The sequence below is a fragment of the Epinephelus lanceolatus genome, chromosome 19, assembly GCF_041903045.1.
Source record: "Epinephelus lanceolatus isolate andai-2023 chromosome 19, ASM4190304v1, whole genome shotgun sequence".
In the NCBI taxonomy this organism is placed as follows: domain Eukaryota; kingdom Metazoa; phylum Chordata; class Actinopteri; order Perciformes; family Serranidae; genus Epinephelus; species Epinephelus lanceolatus.
In genome coordinates, this window is record NC_135752.1 from 40,215,578 (window position 1) to 40,242,674 (window position 27,097).

At 40.5% G+C, this 27,097-nt stretch overlaps 1 protein-coding gene across 1 annotated transcript in view; it reads right to left on the minus strand.

The window, feature by feature from the left end:
• xpo7 (exportin 7) overlaps positions 1-25,845 on the minus strand; it is a 38,051-nt gene extending 12,206 nt beyond the window's left edge. Inside the window, exons 1-16 of the mRNA XM_033646577.2 lie at positions 25,765-25,845; positions 16,361-16,507; positions 14,322-14,415; positions 12,205-12,371; positions 12,060-12,125; positions 11,829-11,933; positions 10,630-10,795; positions 8,567-8,640; positions 8,360-8,479; positions 8,129-8,275; positions 6,719-6,891; positions 5,077-5,270; positions 4,629-4,734; positions 2,760-2,895; positions 852-925; positions 566-646 (exon numbers count right to left, since the gene is read on the minus strand). Of these exons, the coding sequence (XP_033502468.1) occupies positions 566-646; positions 852-925; positions 2,760-2,895; positions 4,629-4,734; positions 5,077-5,270; positions 6,719-6,891; positions 8,129-8,275; positions 8,360-8,479; positions 8,567-8,640; positions 10,630-10,795; positions 11,829-11,933; positions 12,060-12,125; positions 12,205-12,371; positions 14,322-14,415; positions 16,361-16,507; positions 25,765-25,797 (1,883 nt within the window). The 5' untranslated portion in view covers positions 25,798-25,845. The remainder of the gene's footprint in view (positions 1-565; positions 647-851; positions 926-2,759; positions 2,896-4,628; positions 4,735-5,076; positions 5,271-6,718; positions 6,892-8,128; positions 8,276-8,359; positions 8,480-8,566; positions 8,641-10,629; positions 10,796-11,828; positions 11,934-12,059; positions 12,126-12,204; positions 12,372-14,321; positions 14,416-16,360; positions 16,508-25,764) is intronic.
• Between the last annotated feature and the right edge of the window lie 1,252 nt (positions 25,846-27,097).

The window sequence follows — 27,097 nt, forward strand, 5'->3', positions numbered from 1 at the left end:
ATGAATAAAAATAATATATACTTAAATTATAATAATAATAAACAATTGGAAAAAATGTTAGAAAAATTGTTAGACTTAATAGTTTAAAATAATTGTTAGATAAACTGACAATTTAAAAAAAGAATTAAAATAAATAAATACATAAATAATAATTATACTAATAATAAAGTTATTAAAGTAAATGTTGAACCATAAAAAGTAAATAAATAAATAAGTAAATTAAATAAGGTAAAGTAAATTAAATGTTGATAAATAAAATAAACAAATAATAAAGAAGTTAATTTTCAATAATAATAATAAAATATAAAAACAATTAAAAACTTAAATGAAAATAGTAATAATACCATTAAATGTTAAACCATTAAAAGTAAATAAATAAGAAAGTAAATTAAAGGTTAATAAATAAAAATAAATAATTTAAAAAAGTTCAATAATAAAAACAATAACAATAATAATAAAATGTAAAAAAATAAAAATAAAAAAAACAAGAAGAAAAATAATAATCTTATTATGCTTCTTTTTAAATAACCACACACACACACACACACACATAGATGAAGGATATCCTAAAGAGAGGTCGTTCAGTAGTTGGAGTGTCTTGGAGGTGATTGGTTCACACTGGCCCCAGTACTTCAAGTTTGTGATGCTGGAACACAGAACAGATTGTTTACAGTGATGTCATCACAGAGTGACCCTGAAGAAGACACTTTCTGTTTATATGACAAGGTTCAACATGAGACTGACATGCCTCATCAGTGATGTCACTTTAATATTTGTTACATAGACAAACATAATCTTACAGCCTTAACAAATGATCTGTGCCTGAGAGACACGTTTAATTTGTTACTCACATTTTCCCTATAAAGACACTGAGTACCATCGTCTCGTCGTTCAGACCCAGAACTTCTGATAGTCGCCGATAAAGCTGCAGTAAACAATAACAAACAAACACACAGCTCCGTCAGTGTTACCGTCACAGTACACACATGTTCATATATGTATTAATATCAGAGGATGTTTCTAATAAAGGGACAGTTCACCCCAAAATCAGAAACACATATTTTCACTCTAACCTGTCGAGATATTTAAAGGAGCAGTGTGTCAGATTTACGGGGCTTTAGTGTCGTCAAGCTGTGAGGACTGCAGATTGTAGCCAGCTGAAACTTCTCCTGGTTACAATTCCTTCAGGAGGTTGTAACCAGGAGTTGAATTATCCACAGAAACAAACAGACCAGCTGATTTAAACCGGTAAATACACTTAATAAAGACGATGCATGTCACAAAACGGTGTTCGTCACGTCAGAGACAGGCCGCTAGCATAGCACCTGCTAATGTTCGCTCAGCTTTTTACTCTGATAACTGAAGATCCAGATGTTCAGGAGGTTTTTACTGAAGGCTGAATTATCCACAGAGGTCACCTCCACACCTAATGTGTTCATCGTTGAGTCCAAGCGGACGTTTGTGTCAAATTTAATGAAACACATCAAGATATGGCTTTCAAGAGAATGAGACACACAAGCTCACAGTGACCTTGACCTTTGACAATCAAAATGAATCAGTTTATAGTTTACATTAAGTCCAGATGGATGTTTGTGCCAAATTTGAAGACAATTCCCTCTAGGTGTTCTGAAGGCCAAATACGAGTAATTCCATCACGGAGTTCACAAGAATGACACAGATGAGAGGTCACACTGACCTTTACCTTTGAAAACCAAAAATCTAATCAGATTATTGTCAAGTCCAAGTGGACGTTTGTGCCAAATGTGAAGAAAATTCTCTCAAGGTGTTGTTGAAATATTACGTTCACAAGAATGAGACAGATGTACGGACAACTCAAAAACATATTAGCACCAGCCACGGTTGTCAATGGCGGGGAGGCATAAAAATTAATGTTTTACTGACACTCTCGGGGCTACAGTGGCGTACACGTAAACGCAAACGTCTCCATTTAGAGGCATTGGTGTTTGTCCATTCTGGGCTACTGTAGAAACATGGCAGTCCAACATGGTGATCTCCGTAGATGAGGACCTGCTCCCTGTGTAGATATTAATGTCCCATTCCAGGGAAACAAAAACACAATTCTTTTTTTTTACATATTATTTTTTATTTTATATTATATAGTTTATATTGCTGCTGACATACCCCCCTGCATCCTTCACACTGGACCTTTAATAATAATTTTAATATCCATATAACATCAAACACTACAGTCAACACAAACTTTATTAGGGACACACTCAAATGATCACCAGTGGGTCCTGGGGACTCACTACACTGAAAACCTACAAACATCATTGAAGTTTTATTTTGGGATATCTGCTGATCTGATTCTATGTCTACTGAACAGCTGTGTGATGAACTCTGTGAGGGGCTGAAGAGGAGCTAACACCAGACCAGAACCACACACATGGAGACGAACTAGATGACACCACTTATCTGGGACGTTCACATTTTGCAGTTTCTGCCCCGAACAAAGAGAACACACTCCGTCAGTCAGCACGAACCGCTGTACTTTACACCACTTACAACAACACAATGGTACGACATGAGTAGAGGCAGACTGAGACTCTGTGGCTCTATACAAACTGCTGCAGTCAGCACGGTGTGGCAGACAAAAGACCTGCCCGGTCCCACCAACGCTAACAGCAGACAGGGTTACTGAGGGGGGGAGGGGGGGGGGGTGTAATCTAACACAGTGGACACATGCTACAGACTGTCCAACATGTTCCAGCAGCAGCATCATTACCAGCAGTGCTCACCTTTGATGATTTCTGCACCTGGTCACCGATGTAAATCTTCCTGAACTGTTCAAAGAAGCTGAGCATGGCCAGCTCCAGCCTCTCGTTGCCTGCCTGAGCGAGCCGAGAGTCAGTCAGATTCATCAGCTGGAGCACCCTAAGGTTGACACACAAACACAAACAGCTTAATCAGCTTATCAATTATTTAAATCCATTTTATTTCAAGTTCCAGTTGGGTTTAAGGAAATCTATTCAACAGACTCAGTAATCTAGAAATCACCCCAGAAAATGTGGAGTCCCACAGGGAAGCGTTTTGGGGCCTCTGATGTTTCCTTCATATATCAATGACTTGGAATGTGGAAATGTTCTGTACAATGCTGATGACTCCTCCGTTTTAGGACTGCATAAGACTGAGAACATATTTAGGCCCTGGTGGTACTCCCCATGATCCAGCCTCTTTTTTAGGGTCTCATGTACCCACACAGATCTCTGTTTATCTGCTGACAGTCTCTCACCTTCAACCAGAGCTACAGACAGCACCCTCTGCCTCAACATGGCAGCAACTACACACTGATTACTGTCAGACAAATACAATAAATTAACAGTAGATTGATTACACTGGAAGGTTAGGGTAAGGAGGTGATGGGGTGGTTGCCTGGTGCAGCAAGCGTTTTTTTTCACTAGTGGAATTTAATTTAATTTAAAAAAGAGGCAGTGCTGCACACCTCGCATTTCACAACCTGCAAAATGCTTTCTGTGTGCTAGAGGCTTTATACACAATCAAAAAGAATTCACTAAGATCAAGATCAATTCAGTCTTGACCTGAACTCTTCATAAGGCCAGAACTTATAAACGTATAACATATATTTAGCTTAAATCAAAACTTCGGTGAAATAAATCCATAGTGAAGTCTTCAAATTGCTTGTTTTGTCCGACTCAGAGTCCAAAACACAAATATAACCAATTTAATAACATATTTCAAGGCAATTGAATCAAACGCAACTGGACTTGGTTTTGTCTCCAGTTGCGTTCGATTCAACTGCCTTGAGATAACTATGACCTGGATGAATGAGAATATCCACAGGCATTTAATAACATATAATACAAAGCATTAAATCTTAAAACTTGAGAACCTGAACCCCAAGAATGCTGGGTAATCTTAATTGCACAAAAATTATGGTCATAGTAGTTGCAGATTATTTTTTCTGTCTATTGACCAATTGTTTCAAAGACAGTTTCTTAGGAACTAGGGAGTATAAAGGCCAGCGTCATAGGAAATCAATTCAAAGGACTTCTTTATCAACAACATGTGGAGTACCACAGGGAAGTGTATTGGGTCCTCTACTGTTTCTATTATAAATCAATGTACTTTTCTGCTGGTGACTCCTCCGTTTTAGTGTAACGAAAGACTCAGAACACATTTACACATAATCAAAGTTCACTTAGATCAAGATCAGTTCAGTCTTGACCTGAACCTGAAGGCCAAAACCTATAAACGTATAAAATGTATTAAGCTTGAATCAAAACCTTGGTTAAATAAGCCCAAGGTTTAGTCTTCAAATTGCTTGTTCTACCCAACTAAAAGTCTAAGCAAAAAAATCAATCAGTTAACTATCACAAAACACAAAGAAAAGCAGTAAACTTTCACAGTTGAGAACCTCAATCTGGGTAATTTTGTTTAATGACAAATCAAGATCAAAATAGTTGCAGTTATTTTTATTCTATCACTTGATTTCAAAGACGATTTTGTGGCTTTTGCTGATTGTCCTTTCGTTTTATTTAATTTTGTTTAAGCATAAAAACCCTTGCAAAATCTAATCAGATGAAAATCAAAATGATTCCTCAAAACATATCTAACTCGACAACTCTCGTGTCTTCTTGAGTTCTTACCGACAGACTAACTCTCCATCCATGGCGTCCTGCTCATCTGTGCTCGCAAACGACACCCGTCCTCCTATAACTGCCCCGATTATATAAACCAACCATGTCAACCGACCTGCACAGGGAGGGAACACACTGTTAGGGAGACATTAAGATCCTGAAAACAAGATTTCAATTCATTCACTATAATCACAGAGACATCATCTTCAACACTTCATATTTTTTATTTTATATTTAAGATTCTTTTTTCTTATTTCTTTTTCTTTTCTCTAACCGTGTTTATTTTGATCGTTACGCACCAAAATGCCAAAACCCATTCCTTGTTACGTGAGAAAACACCTGGCAGTAAACCTGATTCTGCTTCATGTGAAACTACAAGAGTTAATGTGACACTGTGAGCATGCTGTGTTAAGTGTGTGTGTGTGTGTGTGTGTGTGTGTGTGCCTGCAGCTCGTACCCTCCTGCACAGTGATGTCTGCAGCACTCGAGTTGGTGGACTGTAGCAGTTCCTGGTAGGTCTGAGCCGCCTGGTCGAACAGCTGCACCAGCAGAGCGCACGTCTTCTCGTACTCACACCTCCCGATGGTGGACAGCTGGTCTAACTGCTGCTGGACCAGGCCGGCGTCGTCCAGAGGGTCTTCTAAACCATCTCTGTGGAGGCAACACGTCAGTTCAGTTTGAGACTACAATCAGGTGTTTCTGGAAAAAAATTCAAACCTGCATTGTTTACATCCCTGTGAAATAACAACTTATCTTTCTTTGTTCTTTGTTGATGCATTTGCTTCATTTCATGACACATTATTAAACACATCAAGGCTGTGCATCGTCTGCGTCCTCAAACACGTGAACAAGATACAAACAAAATAGGGAAACACTTTTAGAATCAACACTATAACAGCACTAATGCTCAAGAACCTGCAGAAGGATCCACTGGTGGTTTATACAGAAACAAGTCGTACAGAGAAACAGACCGTCAGAGAGTGTGCGTATATCTGACTCATCTCCAGCTCCAGGGAACAGTTCAACATTTGGAGAACAAGGTTTATTTGCTTCCTTGCTGAGATTTAAACAAGAATATCAACATGTTAACATGCTGGATATGAAGCTACAGCCAGCAGCTAGTTAGCTTAGCATAAAGACTAGAAACAGGCAGAAACAGCTTGGCTGTCTTTCTTACTGGATTGGACTGTTTCAGCTTTTATCCTTCATTTCTTGTATGTGTAAAAGTACATAATAACATATTGTATCAGGATAAAAAAGAATTGTAAAACTGATTTTACAACACCTGCGTAAGTAAAACAAGGAAAAGAAAAAAGTAAACTATCAAAATAAAAGAATCAGTCAGTCCTCGTCAATCAAAACAAACTGCTGAGAAAAAAAAGCACCAACAATAAACTAGAATAACCACCTCGCTGTTGTTTGTTTGTCATCATTACCATATGAATTGTTAAGTTATGGCCAAAAACACGAATGCGACAGTCGGGGTCACAGTGACAGTGACCTTTGACCAACAAGTTGAAATCAGTAATTCTTAGGTCCAGGTTGATGCTTTTCCCAAATATGAGGAAATTCCATCGAAGCTTTCTTGCAATATCCCTTTTATAAAAATGTGACGGATGAGGGGTCACAAAGACTTGTATCTTTGAAAACCAAAAATCAGGTCATTGTTGAGTCCAAGTGGATGTTTGTGCTAAATTTAAAGAAATTCCTTCAAGGTGTTCTTGAGAGTGATGTTCAAGACAATGAGACAGATCAGTCATAGTGACCTTTGACCATCAAAATCTATTCAGTTTATTGCTGAATCCATGTGAACGTTTGTGCCAAACTGGAAGGGCTTCCCATAAGGCCTTCTTTAGATATCACCTTTACAAGAATGAGACGGACAGATGGACAGACAACCTGAAATCGTAATACCTCTCACCACAGCTAACACCAGCAGTGAACTTAGCAAAATAAAAGCATCAGTCAGTCCTAGTCGTACCCCCCAAAAAAGCAGCTGATAAAAAACTGCACTAACAATAAAAAAAAAAATCCAGGGCAGTAATGCAGATCAAAGGCGTCTCACTTTAAAGCTGACGGTGTTACAGAGCAGATCTCACCTGAGGATGACGTGGACCGACTCCAGCCGTGACGTGATGTAGGCCTTGGTGACCTCCGGAGTGTACGTCTCCAGCAGATGAGGCTCGGTGGCTTTGACGTAGGGGACCGACGCTGCCAGGCGCTGCCATAGACTCAGCAGGTAGTGAACACTGTTGGGGGCAAACTCCCAGTGCTGACACACCGGAGGAGAACGACACGTGAGCGTCACTTTACAGAGTCACAGCTGAAACTCTTTAACCCCTGTGTTCTGCTGGTACTGGCTCTGAGTGTAAAAAAAACCTGCTGTATTTGGGTTTGACATGTTGTAGGATTTTTGTTGTAGGAATTATGTGGACACAACTGTACATCTCTGCTGAGCCAAACGATGCTGCAGCCATAAACTCCATCACTACCTGTGTTTTGGCAATAAATATATGGATGAGCAATAATTTCTTTAAGTGAAATGAAGACAAAACTGAAATCCTGCTAAAACAAAAAGAAAAATGCTGCTTAATAATCTAATTTAACTCCCTGGATTAAATCTGAGGTGACAAGTCTTGGCGTGATCCTAGATTCAGAAAATGTTTCCACCTCAGAAACAGAAACATCACCAAGGTACGACCATTTCTAAATATAAAAGGTGCCGTGAAATTGATTCATGCCTTTATTTCGAGCCGACTTGACGACTGTAACGCACTTTTTACTGACTTGAGCTGTTTGAAACCTCTGCAGCTCGGCTATGAACCAGAACCAAGAGGAGAGAGCACATCAGGCCAGTCTGAGCTGCTCTGCACTGACTTCCTGTTACAGATTTTAAGCTCCTCCCCCTTGTAGACAAAGCCCTACATGGGCTGGGACCGAGCTACATCACTGACTCCCTTGTTAACTATTTGCCTCCAAAAACACAGCCATCATTTTATGAATCAGTTAATCCATGTTTTAAACTGTTTGGAATGTTGTTTTATATTACATTGCCTTGTTTGTCTGTTTATTGTAAAGACCTTTGTGCTTCATCTCTTGTATAAAAGGTGCCATATAAATAAAGTGTATTATTATTATTATTATTGTTGTTATTAATACCCTTGCAACCCTTCTTTCTGGGTTTGTATATTTTCCAAAACTTTTCCAGGCTTTGCTTTTTAAAAATTCCACGACCTTTCCAGGTTATTCATGACCGTAAAAACCCTGTCATCAGGATCTGTCTGATTCAGCTCAGGAGACAATCGCTGATTGATTGATCAAACTAACTTCATTCTGTGTTAATTCACGTCCCAGTGTCAGGAAAAAAAGAAAGCTGAGCTGAGTTTATCGTCTGTTTTAGTATCTGTGACGTTTGGAGTCGTCAGAGTTGGTTAATCATCGGCTCCTGATCGAAGCATTTATTCAGCGTCCCTGCTTTAATTCTCCGTGTGTGAGATGTGAACACCCACCTGCAGACTGGTGACGGTGAAGTTGGCTATGAGGCGAATAACTTCAGGGTAGTTTTCTACTTTGACCAGCTCCCCCAGCTGGTAGTTACTCTTCAGCCTCGCCAGTAGACGACAGAACTCGTGGTAGTTATTAGGATCGGGCAAACACTGAAACAAACACCAAAACAACGTCAAAAAAACTGCTGCTAACAAAACAAAACAAAGCTGTGAAAGTGTGTTTGTATGACCGACCTGTGGGTTTGCTAGTATCCTCTTCACTCCGTCCACCAAATGTGAAAGAAACTTTGCTCGTTCTGCGTTGTTGAAGAGAGACCGCCTGACAGAGGCTATCTGAACTAGACACGACAACACCTGCACACACAAACACACAACAGTCTGTCACACACAGGAGGCTCCGCAGGTTACTCTGGAGGGTTTATCGTGATATGAAGGACTTACCAATGGGGAAAGGGACGGAGGGATGGAATGATATAAATTGAAAAAGAGCTGCAGGGTGGAGGAATCAAGAAACGCTGCAAGAGAGAAAATAAACAGAAGATGATGTCAGAACAAGTTTTAAGGGGGATTTATACTTGTGTGTCAACTCGATGCACAGCCTACGCCGTAGCTTACACACGTGGCCTACGCCGTTACGAGCATATTATACTTGGGCGGTGGTGTGTCTGTGTCACTCTGCAGTTACACCTCTAAAACACTAGTTGGTGGCAGCTGTTTCTGTGAAGTGCTGTAAAGTTTAGTTGATTCAAAACACACAATTAAACACACGTTAAACACACATTAAACATGGCTTAATAGAGACAGTTTCAAACACAAATCAGCTTCACTATAACTCGCAGCATTCACAGACAAACACTTGTCTTTATCTGGACAGATTTTCCCCACAAATACAACATGCTAACGTTATTAGCACAAGCCTATGGCATTTTACATTGTATAAATTAGCCTAGCAGCTAGCAGAGATTTCCTCTGCTCATATTTCAGCCAGGATAAATCACACACAGTGTGTGGAGGCTTTATTGTCTTCACAATTTATTGTTTCTTATCTGTGAAAATAAAGTAAATCAAAGCTTTGTTTCCACTGAGGGAAATGGTTTCAGCTTACAGAGACAGACAGGAGGTCTGCGTCACTGTGACACTGTGGAGTTACATTTCTGGGGAGGTGCACGTCAGGCTACAGTGTTGATTTCAAGCGCAAGTATAAATCCCACATTACAGACACAATTCTTCAAAGGTTATTTTCATTGACAGTGATTCATTGTTTGGTCTGTAAATGCCAAAAAAAATAAAATAAAATACAGTTCAACATTCATCCAAAGTTGATATATGTAAATGTCCAAAACCCAAAAATACTCAGTTTACCGTGATGTGAAATCTCAGAAAACTATTTGCACGTCTACTTAATCAACAACTTTAATGACTGATCAATCATTTTACTAATTGTCTCAGCTCTAGTTGAGACTGACGTTTGTATCAAAACGATCCACTTCAGGGTCACAACAAGATTCACAAAATCTTTTGAGTGTCAACTGTAACTACAAACTGTTCTGTGAGATCACAGTGACCTTGACCTTTGACTTATGAACACCAAATTCTAATCAGTTTATTCTCAAATCTAGGTGGACTTTCATGCCAAATTTGCAAAAATTCCCTAAAGGTGTTTTTGAGATATTGTGTTCACAAGAATAAGATGGATGTAAGGTCACAGTGACCTTGACCTTTGCTGGCAAATTCTAATCAGTTCATCCTTGACTGACGAGTTTGTGGCAAACTTGAAGAAACTTACTTCAAGATATTATTGAGAAATTGCATTAACAGGAATACAATGGATGGGGTCAAAGTGACCTTGACTTTGGAATTTCAACAACCAAATTCTAATCAATTCATTTGTCCAAGTCTAAATTTGGGCCAAATTTGAGGAAACTCCCTCAAGGCCTTCTTGAGGTACTGAGATCATGAGAATGTGACAGACAGGGTCACAGGGACTCTAACTTTTGACCACAAAATTCTAATCAGTTCTTCCTTGACTGACAGTGGATGTTTGCGCCAAACTTAAAAGAAAAAATCCCTCTAGGTTTCACTGAGATACTGCGCTCATGAAAATGTGACTTGTGACATGTGATCTTCAGTCTAAGTGGGCATTTGTGTCAAATCTTAGGAAACTCTCTCAAGGCCCTTTTGAGATATTACTTTCACGAGAATAAAATGGATGCAATATCACGGTGACCACCAAAATCTATCCAGTTCATCCTTGACTGAAAGTGGACGTTTGTGCCTAATTGGACGAAATTCCCTCAAGGTGTCCTTTAAGATATCGTGTTCACAAGAACGGGACTGACGGGGTCACACTGTCCACCCCAGCTTTAATCACTGAATCATTTTTCGAATGAAAAATATGAAACACATTTTTAAAATGTACAATAAAATCTGTAAATTAATCTCGTGCTTCCCCGAGCTGAAACTGAACTCAGAGCTCACACTGTCCCCACGCTCACTGCAGCTACCTGATCTCCATGATGTGGGGATCTGTACGGTGCAGAGGTCGTCCGACGACTCATCTGTGGAAGTTCCTATAAAGTCGTAGTTGAGGCAATTGTAGCTGAGTTTGAGCAGCTGCATCAGGAGGCCGTGCTGAGACTCATCGTTCAGGTTCAGGTTCTTCCCCGACGCCTGAAAACAAACAGGAAGAAGATGATGAAACTGTGTTGGTGAGACATTTATTTCATCCAGCTGACTGAGTTCAGTATCATGTCGTCTGTCTGAGCTTATGTTTTTTAATCCCCTCTAAATTCTGATCCACTGTTTGTTTTCCTCCGTCTGTGTCATTAACTGACAGACTGTTACAGCAGGTCAAATATTAAGCTCTTTATAAAGTCTGCTGAGGGGAATTATTTTCAGACTGACAGTGAACGCAGCACAGTGACGGTGTGTCAGGTGGTGACATCAGCTGGTCTCTGCATCACACAACACAATATTTCACAAACCATTATTCTCTAACTTGTTATGTTTTATCATTACTGATATGTTTATACAAGCTGTTGACATTTTTACTGTTTGTTTACTTTGTCATTCTTTGGATATTTTTTCTTTATGTATCTGACCAAATGTCTCCCCTTCTGTTCCTGAGATACGATATTAAGATATAGCGTTCACGAGAGTGAGACAGACAAAGTCACAGTGACCTTTGAACATCAAATTTTAATCAGTTTATTGTTATTTCAAGTCCAAGTGGACATTCCCTTAAGATGTTCTTAAGATGTTCTTAAGATGCTCTTAAGATTTCGCAATTACAAGAATTAGACAGATGTACGGACAACGCAAAAACATAATAGCACCGGCCACGGCTCTCAACGGTGGGGAGGCATAAACATTTGTGCTGTTCCGATGCTCTCGTCGCAGAAGTGCTGCGAACTATGGTGGTCGACATGAAATCTTAAGTGTCTCCATCTAGGCCAGTGTTTGGTTTGTCTGTTCTGGGCTACTGTAGAAACACAGCGGTGCAACATGGTGATCTCTGTAGACAAGGGCCTGCTCCCTGTGTAGATATAAACGTCTCATTCTAAGGTAACGAAAACACAATTCTTATTTTCAGGTGATTAAACACTAAAGAAAACTGATTCCACTATATTCCATTTAAATCCTACATACTGGAGCTGTAAAAGATGATTTCCATCTTGTTGTTTCGTGCTCTCTGTAAACGCACCTGTTTGAGGAGGTTGCAGGAGAGAGTGAAAATGTCGAAGAGCGAAGAATCTCTGAACGATGATGCGATCTTCCTGTGTTTGGTCAGAGGATGCGTTGTGTCGGCCTGAAGAGGAAAGAGACGGCGTTAAACATTTTCAATACGACGACACACAAACGGAAGAAGAAGAAGAAGAAGAAGAAGAAGAAGAAGAAGAAGAAGAAGAAGAAGAAGAAGGAGACGACGACTCACCTGATTGATCTCATTCGTCAGTTGGGACAGAATAGTAACCCCGATGATGCAGTGCTCCACGCTGTCCTGTAAACACACCAGTTACACGTCAGCTCCACAGCAACAGACGCACACTCTGTGACACACGACTAAAACACACACCGACCTGTAGAAAGCGTGTCACATCAGCGATGACGTTCCTGAAGACGTAGTCATCTTTCTGACAGTCGAACCAGCCCAGTTTGGTGATCCTGGCGTACAGTTGGATCAAAGCCTGCGTCACAAACGCAGCTAACTTCGGCCGCGTGGCCAAATAATTCAGCACATAGTTCCCTAAAACATCACAAACAAACAAACACACAAACAAACATCTGAAAGACTTTCTCAGACTGAGCTGCTGTGTTTCAAAAGTCCTAACTAACATACTGTAAGTAAACAGTATGATGTTTTGTTATGGGCGGGGCTTAGCTGGAGGCAAAACAGTTCTCCACAGACATTAGCTAGCGCTAGCTAACAAGTTGTGTTGTCTTGTTTTAGACGATGGAGGAAGATGATGTGAGTGGTGCGTTCAGAAACACTCATTGTGAGTGTGGGAGCGCACTCTGACACAAACTGGAGCGTTGATAAATTGGGAGCGCTGTCTGAATGTAGCGTTGGGTTATCCAGAGCAGCGCACTCTCAGAGTGGCAGAGCGCACTCTGGACACTCTGTCTGTGGAGACGGAGCAGCAGAGCGCCGAGCGGAGTGAATGTGTGATTAACTTAACCGTTGGTTCATTCATGTAGAAATATAACGCTGCGTTTCTTCCACCAACAGGGCTCTCATTTTAGTGTAGAGCGTCAGACTGAATTTACCAACGCACCATGTCAGGTCACTCACTCTCCGGGACCGCCAGTGTTACTTGAATAAGTAAACACTGACCAACGGGACCAGACTGGCCGACCCGTATGCTCTCACTCAGTGGATGGATGATGTCACAGGAAGCCAATCTTACAAAGGAGGACCACACTTGTTTGTTTTGCTATGGAAGCTAACGTTAGCTAATGTGCTAAAAAAGTTAGCGTTGCAGAGAAATCCAATATTCCTCTTAATCCCTCCCCAGTTTCTGATGAGGTGGACACGATAACCCTTAATACACATAACCTTATTCATCCCTACAACAGGAAATACTTTTTCCCTAACCTGATATGAAGTGTGCGCTGCACATGTGAGCATTTTTGATGATGGCCTCCGTCCAGTCCTTTGGTCTTATCACATTTAACCATAGCTGTCTTTGTTTTTGTTGACGGGCAGTGGCGGCTGGTTTTGAGCCATGACTCCTTCTATTCTGGCTCCCAATAACACAACAAGACAAACACATTTTAACACTCCTGTGGAGCCTACAGCCCTGTGGGGGAGAGGCAGCTGCACCTCCAGCTGATAACATGATGTCATTGTGATGTCAGCCCTAAAGTTGACCTTTGACCTTTTGGATATAAAATGTCATCGTTTCATTATTTTATCCTGTTAGACATTTGTGTGACGTTTTCCATAATTAGCGTATGAATTCTTGAGTCATGGCCAAAAACAAGTTTTGAGTCTCTGACTGATGATTCAATTCTTGGGTTTTCAGGGGGCCTGATAATAATTATACCAATGTGGTGTTATTTCAGCACATAGTTGTTTGTCCCTCAAACGTGGCTCAGTGTTCGCTCCAGTTGGAGCAAAGCTGCAACAAGACGCACTTCCAAGAACCAAAAACACTTAAGTTCTTTGGAAGAGGCGAAGACCATCAACGTTCGACGGTGTATCTGGACCATGAGAGGAGCATGAGGACAGGATCTGACCCTTGCTCTGACTTCTTATCTCCTCCACCACCCCTCCACCACAGTTTATCTACTGGAAACACTGGACATGAAAAAATGAGCTCTGTGGTAAAGAGACAGCTGGGAGCCACGGCTCTGCTGCGCCTGCTCATCACCTCATCAACTTAATAAAATACACCCTCAGAACACGGACATGACAAATAAAAATAAAGTCAGTCATGTCTATAATCACTGAAGCTGCAGAGTTTTCTACATAAACAAGAGATCAAACAGGCGTCTGTGTATCAGAGGATCATTCAGTGTTCTCAAACACAGGCTGCGTTCAACAAATGACATCACATGTTGTGTTAGTTTGTCTCTGTTCAGCCTGCAGGAGCGTTCAGCCTCGATCCAACACTTCCACAATGTAAAGACGCCGTGCGTCTGTCTCTGAGGACACTCTGACTGAGACGCTGCTGAAAGAAGGAGGTGGACTCACGGATGTCGATGCGTTGTTCGAGCGGTAGAGGGTTGCTGGTTCGAGATACCAGTTTAGACAAACAGGTGGCCGCGAGCAGCTGAGAATACGATGACTGCAAAGAGACAGGAAACAATAAATTAATGTTTGTTCAGTTCTTCTCAAACAATTAAAATTTAAAAATCAAAAACAAATAAACAACAGAATCTGTGTTTGTTTTCACGGGACTGGTGTTACTGGTGTTACTGGTGCTGGCGACGCTCCATCGGGAGGAAACTAAACATCACATGTACAACAGCAGAATTATTTCTTTGATTGTAGTTTGTTTAAAAGTCTTTTCAGTGCGACACCCTCTGATGGGAGACAGTGACACCATGGCGAGCGCAAACGCAGACGACATTTTCCTTCCTGCATGGTCCTTGCTTGTGAATTTTAAAGGAGCAATCCACCTTTTACACATGAAGTCAGTGTGCAGGTCCGAGTTAACCCTTTGAACTCTGTAGTAGAAATGCTCCTCCTGTGCCTGCTTGGAATTTTTGTTTGTTGTGATGTAATTTCCTGAAGTATCTTCAAACGCTTCATCACCCTAAAATCTGTACTTCCTGAGCTAAAAAGTTATGTGTGTTGATAAACTATAATAATTGTTGAATTTAAATAATCCGACGCACTGATCCAAAAGATTTATAAACGGAGAAACATAAAGATTTCTTCAGATTCTTTTAAGTTCATAGTTATATTAAAACTAAAACACCTTCTTTTCCCAACTTGCCTGGAGTTAAACCCATGGGTTTTCTTTCAGCCCTCCAAATGGGGTGCAATATCTTTTATTTATTTATTTCAAATTTACAAGCGCCATCGCTGGAATATCTGAGGTCTATTTGGGATATCGAGGTGGGCCCTCACCACAGTCGGCACGGCCTCATTCAATTAAAGGTGCTGCGTCGCCTTCACCTCTGAAAAGTCAAACTCTCTTAAATGTTCCCAGATGTTGATTCAAGAGGTGGGTGATATGACCCTAAAATAATATCACAATATGTCAGGGTACTGTGATATTATAGGCTGTCAGCAAGTCACGCAAATGACCGATTTCACACGCTAAGCCTCTTTCTCAGGCTGTCAAAAATAATCAGCGTTGGGCAGATGTTCACTACAAGAAGCGACGTTACAAATTTAACACTACTTTGAGTCAAACAGCTTTTCAGTAGTGACGTTAACTAACTGACGGAGTAGCACAGCAGCGTCCATAAAAGTTACAAACTCTTTTTCTCTGGAAACACTCTGAAATGCAGCCGACTGTTTTTCTGCAGAGGTCTGGATAAAAGTCAGGACAATAAAACTGAGGATAAGTCATGTGACTGACGCCAGCGCCACACCGAGGCATGTGGACGACAGGGCTGCCACCCGTCCCGTATAACACGGGATCGTCCCATATTGAAAAATAAAATGTCCTGTCCCTCACTGAGTCAATACGGGACGCAGTTTGTCTCGTGTTTCTGTGCACACAACACTCTAAATATTAAATCAAGAGGAGAACGTCACATAACGACAGGTCTGTCACTCAGTGTCATCGTTGCCATGGTTACAGAGAATCTGTTCGCCCACTGACTGACTGATAAAGTTATTTAAAAAGGTGTCGTGCCACCAATTCATCACACGTAGCCTGATGTCTTTTTATAAAATGTCAGACAGATGATTGACGATTAATCTGTAGCTCTACAGCGGAGGTAACATAAGCGGGTTGTGTAACAGAAATAAACATCCACGTGAAACTCAGTGCGCTGTGTTGACGTTACTGGATGTAACGAAGCCTCGAGGCTTTTTAGTGATCAAATTATTCAAGTTACTCGAGGAATCGCTTCAGCTCTATATCGCACAGTCACATATATGGAGTTTTTACTTTACCAAAGGTTTAATGACTTGACGACATGCTGTAAATGTGTATTTAAGACGTTTTAAGTCTTGTTAATGACCCGCAGCCGCCCTGGTTTACAGAGTATGTATGTAGGGTGGTGTTGGTGCTTGGTCCAGGTCCCTGACTATGACGGTGCAGGTCTACTCACGCTGCCTCTCTCCAGCAGCAGCTGACATTTGCTGAGGCAGTCGGGACTGTTGGTGAACTCCACCAGAGCTTTCTCTGCCTGGTGTCGGACGGCGGTGTCGGTGGTCTCATACAGCTGCTTACACAGGATCTCCAGCTGGGCAAGGCCCTAGATTAAACACACAGAGACACAAGGTGGAAGAGCTTATCAGTCTCTGACAGGCTCTTCTCACAGGCCGACACAGCGACACTGATGACTGCAGAAGAAGAAACAATCACACAAGAACACAAGAGCGTGCATGTTTGGGCCAAAATGAAAACAGATATAAATGTGCACATTTCAGATCTCAAGATGTTTACTCCCCAAACATTTTTTGATACAGAGCTTCATGTGGCAGCAGGAAAAGTGCTGAGTCATGCAGCGTCACTGATAGATTCAAAATGGAGGGGTAAAGAGGGAGATTAGAGGTGGAGGGGTGTCCTCTGGTTGTGTGGTGGTGTGTTCACTGCCTCCGTTACACTGTGAGGAGTCCAGGGTGCAGCAGTGAGCAGGTATGACAGAGGGTTACATCATGTGAAACTCTGCTGGTCTCAGATAAGAACCAAACGCTCCGTCTGCTGCAACACACCGAGCCAAACTCACAAGTGTGTAATGATTCACACTGATGATGTCACAGCAGGTTATAAACACGAGCGCAGCAGTGCAGTCAGGAGGTCTGACACAGAGGGGTTAAAATGTCTTCACAGCAGGAACGGGCATCTCTGAGGAGTTTCCATACTCGAGTCGCCGTTAATAATTAAAGGGAACGTGTCGTCATCAACAGCAAGTCAGACATTTTGAAGACAGCGCTCCCACTCAGTTTTACTGATGAATTTTTTAAACTTTTCCATAAGATTTCGCCCCATTTCCATGACGTTTTTTAAGCAGTTTAAAATGGGCGGGACTATAAACACGCACTTCACAGATATTTGAGGGTAAACAAACTATTAGCGCTTTTTCTCTTTACTTGCAAGTTACTCATTCCTGCCACCAGCTAACTGTTAGCTGCCAACAGACCAGCATATACGGAAACTTTGCAAAATGCCAAGGCCACGCCTCTTTTGGGGAGATAGACAACTGAAGCTCTAATCGTGACGTCAGACATGTTTTAGATATTTCATGAACATAATTCAAACAACAGTCAAAATAATGTAAATTTAAAACTTTTCCAAAACATTCTCTTAGTTTTTTCCAATTTCAGAACTTTGCTTTATTTTCACTGACGCCACGAGACGCTACATGAGCAGCAGGCTAGTAAACTCAGCGCCAGGACGCGCATGCAACACACCAGCCGCATCATGTCCACAGCAAACTTCTGCGCTGAACATTGAGGCAGCGCTTTGCCTCAAAGGCACCACGCTGCTCAACTCCAGTCTTGTCCAGCTGGTCTACCTCCTGTCTGTGAGCGGCTCCGCAGCCCTCCGACTGGTAAACTAAATAAAACTGTAAAAAACGAAAATGAATTTGTCATTGTACCAGAGGCAACGAGAAGCAGCAGAGCCACCCTGTGTGTTTCTACATGTCACATTGAAATAAATGAATCTGTAAAGCTCTGCTGTCAGACAGGAGAGCAGCACTGCAACACCAGCTGAGGCTGAAACACCACAGTAAAGACATGATCGGCGTCTGATCAGTTTTATTTCAGCTGGTATCAGACTCTTTAAATGAGCCGCTCTGAGACAGATCCTTTGGACCGGCTCACAACATCTGTAGTGTTGTGTGCACATCACAGTACAGATGTTCATGACATGAAGAAAAGCAGCAAACTGTCGTGTTGAACAAACATCCAGTGTTGTGATAAGTGCTGTGTTTTTGTCTCGCTCCAGGTTCGAGGCTCTAAACTGAGAAAACAGGACTGATGTTGTCGAGCGCCGCACACATCCATCTCAGCTGCTCGGACACTGTTATCGTCCTGACTTCCTGCTCCCCTGATGCCGCCTGCCAGCCGACAGATGGTTTTTAGTTTCTAATTTTAAATCAGACCAACTTCTGGTTGTATTTGCAGCCTGACAGCTCACAGATGTGTCGCTGCTTTCTAGTTTTTAATCACTGCTTACGTTTTATGATACGTGCAGGTTTGTGTGGATTCAGCAGTTATTACTCAGCTGACGTCCACGCAGACAGAGATCACTGCTCCGCCTCCCAACGACCTCCTGATCAATAATAATCACAAGCTGCTGCCCTGATTTGAGCAGAAGTTAAGATCAAGTCTGCAAATCAGTGTTTTTATTGTAAGGTCCCATTAAACTAATCTCCAATACAAACACAGGCCTTTTCACACACACAGATGGCGCCATAGAGCCGCTACAAAGTCCTGTCTTTACACCTCCTTTGTATCTTTACACAGAACCAAACAACAGCAGCATCAGTGTGTGACTACACACTGCATCGTGGCTTTGTGGAATCAACAGAGGAGTGACATGTAACATACACGTCAGCAACGCTTTATAAACAACAACAATGGCATTAAGGTGGGATTTATACTTCTGGGTTGAATCGACGCCGTAGCGTGAAGCTGAATTTTGTAACGTTACCTTTGTTAAATGTTGCTGTTGTCCCTGGCTTCATATGAGCAGAGGAAATCTCTGCTAGCTGCTAGGCTAATTTATACAATGTAAAATGCCATAGGCTTGTGCTAATAACATTAGCATGTTGTATTTGTGGGGAAAACGTGTCCAGATAAAGACAAGTGTTTGTGAATGCTGCGAGTTATAGTGAAGCTGATTAGTGTTTGAAACTGTCTCTATGAAGCCATGTTTAATGTGTGTTTAATGTGTGTTTAATAAACTGTGGACATTTTCGGCTGCTGTTCTTCTCCTTTAGGTTAGCCGCTGACTGTTAACTTTTAAATCTCCTGCGGAGGGTCTCATGCATAACAAGACTTCAAACTGTTACACCCATGGCGCCCATGATCCCGTCCTGCCGACTGTCCTGTTTATTCAGACACTGTTCCGGCGCCATTACTCCCTCCTGTGGCTGATTAAAGGTGCGACAACTCCGTGCCCCCGTTCTGCGATCGTACCTTATACAGAACGACGAGGTGGCACAATGGCACAATATTCCCACCTTGAACAGGCGGTGTAAAGGAGCTATGAGATGTTTTAACAGTTAACACTGTTACAAATAAAGCAGACCAGCCGATGTGCAGTGTTTCTCCTATAAATGTACAGGGAACTCTGCCAGGCCCCAAAAAATCTCTTTTAACACCAAAAATCTATTCCAGTGTTTCCTCTAAATTCATCATGCAGCACCACAGTGAGTCCATGAAGGAGGCGAGTGTCTGTGGTGCGTTCACATGTCTGTAATGAAAGCAGGACAGTCGAGAGTCTGTTATCTGAACTTTAACTGAACAGGTAAAGCGGAGATGATGCTGTCGGTACAGGTGACAAACAGGCTGAGCAGTGAACGTGTTCGTGCTTTTAGCGACACCACAGAATATTCAGTTAAAACAGATCAGTGACGCTGTTTTAATGAAACTTTCAACTCCTGACATTTGCTCCTGATGTTCCTCACCACTGTTATGAAGGGAGGGAGGGAGGGAGGAGTGCTCGATTTAGACGTCAAATGTTGCCCAGCCTCACGCAAACATAACGTTTTCATTTTGTTTTACAACTGAAAATGGATAAAATCTCTTGTTAGTGTAGAGCTGCGCGCAGCGTACTGCTTCGCTCTCTTTGTTTATCTTGAGACACATCTCTCTGTGGCTGCCCACGACCATAAGGACAACAACAACGCTGATTCTCACCTTTATTTGAGTTATTTTCAAAAGTGAGACTTATTAACAAAATGTTCAAGTTTCAGTTACAGTAATAAAATGTCTGTTTCCGCCTCTTTAAGGATCGTTTGAGACCTCATGAACATCTCATACCATAGCAGTCCTGCTGGGCACAGACGGAGCAGCACAACACCAGCTGCAGCGACAGTGAAACTTTATCGTTCATTGCGCTGGGTCTAAAAATTTGCTTTCACTCGCTTCTGCAGCAGCTGCTCCTCTCATCCATTGATCTGATCCGATCAGCTCTGATTGGATCAACAGATCAGTTATCCACCCTGTGACTCAAAACTCCATGAGCAGGGGGAAAAAAAAAAACTCATGACAAGTTCGATGTGTGCTGCTTTCATGGACCAACAAAAACATCTGAATTTAGAGCACGGACACAGAATGATACAACAGGACACACACCAGAGTCCTGCACCGGGTCGCGTACCAGACGGGTAACCAGCAAAAAGCTGTGTAATGGGGAGGGATACGTACATATATATATATATATATATATATATATATAAATTCACGGATACAGGCACGAGTAAAAACAAGCTACACGCAGGCGGGCAGCAGGTGAGAACAAAAATATATTCTTTATTTTCCAGAATAAAACAAAGTAAAAAGATGTGCAGTACATGTGTAATACTCTGACATGTAAATCACTGTTATCGAGCAGCAGTTCCTTTTATTTTGAAAGTCAGTGACACAAGTGTAACCTTTGACCCCGTGGTCACATTGGTCACCGGCCGTAACCTTCAGTACGCTGAGAGCTTCTCCACCTGATATGCCGTTATATAGTCATAAAAGTGAGCTCAGCTGATTCACTGAATCATCATGATGATTCTCCGACATCACAACACCACTGTGAGCCTGAACTGCACCAATACAGGACATTCATACTCCCGTTGCCATGGTAATCGATGTCTAAATCAGTATTCAAACGCTTCGTTTTATTTAGTTTTTTCTAACTGTATAGACACTTGCCCAAAAATCCCAAAGAGCCAATGAAATAGGAAATAATTCTCCAAAATGGCTGAACATGGGCAAAGCTACAGTCTATTCATTCAGGGGCCAACGAATGGACAAGTTGGTTTTTATGGTGCATGGCTGTAACTTATTTGATGCAATGACGACACGTTTTGCAGCTGTTTTCCCTAAAAAGTAAAATTCTTGAAGTCCAATTTTTGTCCTTGTCTTTCATTAGACTCATAAATACAAGACTACCAAATGTTATGAACGACATCATTGTTTGACGCACATTGAGTTTAATTTATTTTTTTAAAAAGAGGATGAAAATTATGACCTTATCATTCTAGAATCTTCTTGTTAGCAGCCCGTCTGTGACGAGCCAAACAGCATCAGAAAAACTGATTTATAACCTGAGACTTCTTTATTCAGAGTTTTTCCTGGTGTAAATCATCTGGTTGGTTTGTTTCTGAGAGGAAGAGACAATGAACTCTGAATGAATTCAATTTGTTGATTTTCTGTTTTAAAGCACTGTAAACTGGGTATACTTAAGTTTCTGACTTTTGATCTGATAAATAAAACACCTCTGAGGATGACTCTGGGAAGTTATGACACTTATAAATTATTATTTTTCACAATTTTCTGACATTTTATTGAACAAATAATTGACTGAGAGAGAAAATAATCTGTATACTAATCTATCACAAAAACAGTCCTAAACATGACTGCAATTAATGTCATTTTTCACAATTTGATGCACGTTCTCAAACTAACCAACCTAAATTGCTTCTCCGTCAGTCCCGTCATCCTCTGTGGTTTCTATCAGTCGTTTATTGAGACGCTCCTGAGTTTTCATTTATCTGCTGGTTTCACATTGAACGACACAAATGGTCCAAACAGCATCGTTAAAATCTGCTCTGAGATCACAGCAGTGACACGACGGGACCTGACTGATTTTTGCATCAACAACTCCTCCAGGAAGCCACAAGTGTTTTAACTTCTGCTGGACAACTTGTTCCTACAGGTGAATTTTATCGGTCACTGTCAGGGCGTCTTTACGCTAACTTGTGTTCAAAATTCTCTAAATATATGTTTTGTTTTTTTTTTTAAATCTATTTTATTGATAATAATAACAGGATAAGATGAGATAAAAAAATAAGAGAAAATTCTCTTAATTATATGACGTAAATTTCTGTTACTGTACGAGGTTATAACGGCCACTAAATATTTCTGTACTAATATAATATAATGAAATACAATACAGTATATCATGTAGTAAAACAGTGTATTTACATATTATGGTTTGATAAAGTACAGTGCAGATATGGTACAAGGTGCGATGCAACAACAGCTATCCAATAATAACAATGTATTATTGTATTATTATTGTAATAATTATCTGCTGATTATTTTCTCCAATTATCAATTAATCATGTATTTATTCAATTACTCACATTTTTTTGTTCTTAAATTGAAACTATTATTGCTGTTTTTTATTGTGGCAATCAAACATTTAAACTATGGGAAAAAATGTTTTAAGTCGAGATTTTAAATAAACCCTCTGGATTTTTGCCTCTGCCCACACTTTATTTCATTATTCATTATTCAGGCCTGTTTGTGTTTAAATTTAGTATTTAAAAAAAAGAACAAAACACTATAATCGTCTAAATGTCAGAAAAATTCCCATCATGATTTCCCAGAGTCTTTAAATGTCTAGCAGCAGCACAAAGAATAATAAATAAATAAATACAGATAAATAGGGAAGAAACTTTTTTTTCTTACAAGTGAATTTAATTTTATGCTGTAAATCTACTGTAAGTTATTGTAATTAAATATATGTTTGACAATGCAAGGGACATGTTATAAAACATTAATATACAACTTTGTTTATGGTGATGTAATTTACATCCCAATACTTAAACTACATTTAAAAATCAAACAAAACATTCAAACTTTATTTTCTTGCAGATTACAGGAGGTTTTAACAGCCACTAATAATGATACTTAATATTTTCTGTATTAAAATAGCAACATAATAAAATATAATATCATATTATATCTAATATCTTCAAATGTCTCAAACCCACGGGTATATTTCTAAAAACATAATGCTGACGATAAAAAAAAGCAGCAAATGGTCACATCTGAGCAGCTTAGATTATGTGGTGATTGACTCTGTTGATCGACATATTGATTAATGATGCTTGTAAAACAAACCGGTATTTATAATCTTTTATTCCCTCTGCTTTTAAATTCTCTGTAAATATTATTTTATCGTTTTTTTAAATCTATTTTATTGGTAAAAATAATAAGATTATATTTCTTACAAGTGGATTTAATTTTATAATGTAAATCTACTGTTAGTTACTGTAATTAAATATGTGTTTCACGATACAAGGGACATGTTATTAACATTAATATATAACTTATTGGTGATATGTTTCCTACATCCCAATTACTTTAATTATATAAAAAAATAAAGTAAAATAAAACAATATATTCAAACCTTTTTTTCTTGCAGATTACAAGATGTTATAACAGCCACTGATAATACTTAGTATTCTCTGTATTAATATATGAGCATAATAAAATATAACATAGTATTTATCATATAATATATCTTTAAATGTCTCTAAAACCCACAGCTATATTTAAAAAAATAATAATAATTTTGACCAAAAAAAAAAGCGAGGCAGCACATGGTCACATCTGAGAGGCTGACATGATGCATTGATTATCAAATTATTTGGTGACTAACTCTGTTGATCAACACTGATTAATGACTGCTTGCAAAACAAACTGGTATTTAAAATATTTTATTCCCTCTGCTATTTGTCTATTAAATTCTCTGTAAATATTATTGTTTTTTTAATCTATTTTATTGATAATCAGTGTGTATATAGAAGTCTTTAATCTGATCTGCTGAACTCCTTTGCATATTTGTTATTTTTATTTATTAGTTATGTATTTATGTGTCTAACTGTTACTGTGTGTTTAAATATGTGTGCTGAGGGTTAATAAAGTAGTCTGGATCTGAATTCTGCATTTTAAAAAAGAAAGAAAATGATGAGCTTATTCTTCTAGAATATCTTTAACAATCAGATCACGAACTTTTCTTCGCAGCTCATGTGACAAACTATTATCATAAAGCTTGTTTGGATCCCAGCCAGAGAAACACAGAGTCAATGTCAGTGATGCTGCTCCACCACCACCACCACGCTGCAGCTGTGAGGCTGTAGCACCGAGGCTAACACTGCTGCTCCATGCTGTAGCTGTGAGGCTGTAGCACCGAGGCTAACACTGCTGCTCCATGCTGTAGCTGTGAGGCTGTAGCACCGAGGCTAACACTGCTGCTCCATGCTGTAGCTGTGAGGCTGTAGCACCGAGGCTAACACTGCTGCTCCATGCTGCAGCTGTGAGGCTGTAGCACCGAGGCTAACACTGCTGCTCCATGCTGTAGCTGTGAGGCTGTAGCACCGAGGCTAACACTGCTGCTCCATGCTGTAGCTGTGAGGCTGTAGCACCGAGGCTAACACTGCTGCTCCATGCTGTAGCTGTGAGGCTGTAGCACCGAGGCTAACACTGCTGCTCCAGCTCAGTGTGTTCAGGTTAGCCTCTGTCTCTGCTCTCATGCTACAGCACTTTAATACAGCTAACAGCCGTATTATTAATAATCCCCTGCTAGCTGCTAGCTGCACGCAGAGCTGCCGCACAGCACAGGCTACAACAATAACACGGAGCATGGACTCTGCTCTGACACAGCCATTGGAGGAACTGGGAGAACTGGACTAGTGTGGAACCAGTCTGTCCTCCCAGTCCAGCACCCAAACATGTGTCCAGTCCGGAGCCCGGAGCAGCAGCGAGCTTCACACACAACAGCCCGGCTCAGTTACGCACATTAACAACACAGGTGGAAATACCCCAGTGCCCCCACTGTAGGGTTCCCAGTAGCCGAGCTGGTGGCAGCAGCCCCGGGGCACGGAGCCGGGTTTAACAGACAAACAGTTAAACAAACCCGAACCATGTTTTCAAACGGGCTCGGGCGGGAGAAGTTAACTGAAGCTAACGTTAGCATAGCCGTGCTAACAGGGTCGGATAGCATAACAAGACAACAAATAAATAAATAAATAAACCGAGGGGGGATTAATGAGTTCATGTGAGGGTTCATAATATTAATAATGTCCACACTGTGATTCTCACTGGCGCCAAACTGGTGAATTGGTGTTAGCCTGACAGCTACCGCTCCGCCGCCAGCCCGTGTCTCCTTTATTGTTTACGTCAGTCAGACACACCGATAAAACCCGCCGTTATGCCGCCGGAGCTGCGCCTTCAGCCTGCACCGACACCGGGGTCCACCCGGGCTGAGACCCGGAGCGTCCCCGGCTTTTGTTTTCCTCCGGTAGCCTCCCCCCGGCTAACACGGAGCTAACAGTGCAGCCAGCAGCAGCCCGAGCAATGACAGCAGGCCACAAGTCAACACAGGCGGCCACATCCTTTCTTTTACCGCCGACAGCCTGAACACGGCCGCCGCCTGCACCCGCCGGCCGAGCACCGCCTCCGTGCCGGTAACACAGGCACCCGAATCCGCGTCCCGCACTCATTTTCACGCCCGTGGGGAAACTGTCGGTTACAAAAACATGAAACCTCTGCTTACCTGCACATGATCCGCCATTTTTCTCCATTTCATGCACCTCTCACTCCCCCGCTTATGGGTATGGAAAGTGACAACAGCGCCCCTGCTGGAGAGGGAACCTCACTGCAGGGGCTCCCCGTTCACCTCAACACAACACAGTTAATTAGAATTAAAATTAAAATTAATAAATAAATCTAAAAATAAAAGTTGTAAAAAATAATGAAATAAAAACCATACTTGTAAAAATAAAATAAAAATAACATTCATCACAATAATAATGAATTTAACACAGAATAATAATAATATAAACAACAATCAATACAAATAAATAAACAATAAAAACACACTTTTTATCATTTTTTTTAATAGATTCTTTTATTTCACTGAGTTGCTTGGCACATTTTTTAGATTTGGTTTTATTTACTTATTTATTTTTACTCATCTATTTATGTGTCTACATGTTACTGTATGTTGTTATGTGTGAAATGCAAACTGTTCCAACAAATTGCCCCCTGGTGGGATCAATAAAGTTGTCTGAATCTGAATAGCAGTAATAACAATTGATGTATATATTGTAGTTAAAATTCCACACTTACATTTCATTGCTTTATATTTACATTAGTCTATTTCATACTCTTATTCTTACGTCCTATAATTCTCTGTTCCTGAGCGACTGTAATGAATCACAATTTCCTCTCGAGGATCAATGAAGTATTTCTGATTATGATTATTTCTAAGATGCAGCTTACTTTCAGAATTAAAATAAAAAAGTAAAAAACCCATATAAATCCCTCCTGAACCTGTGACATGCACAAACTAGGAATATGTATGAGAGCTCATTTATCAAGCACAGTGCTGGACCGAGCACTTTCAAAGCGTGTATACATATACACACTTATAGTCAGGAATAAAACTGGAAAATGTGGTGTTTGAGCTGCTGAAGTAAAATTTCACACATTTTCAGACCAAAAATAAAACACTGTGAAACAGGTAGAAACTGTAACTAACAGATATCACCATGAAACTTCCCCAGCTGATTACTAACATTAAGACAATTATTCTTTATATTAGATGTTTTCAGAAATGTTGTGTTTAAATATGCAAATGAGGCATTATCTAATTAAATATGCAAAAAAACCCTTTGTCTCCATTTCTTAACATGTTGGAGTCAAAGGTTTTTTGAACACCACATTAATCAGAAAAAACAGTCAAAAGCCAAATAAGTAAATAAATAAATACATGAAAAATAATTTCCCCCAAGTTTTTAAACATATTTACATAGGCAGGAATAAAACAGAAAAATAGGGTTTTTTGTAAGAGCTGCTGAAGAGGAGATCTCTGGGGCAGAAAAAAA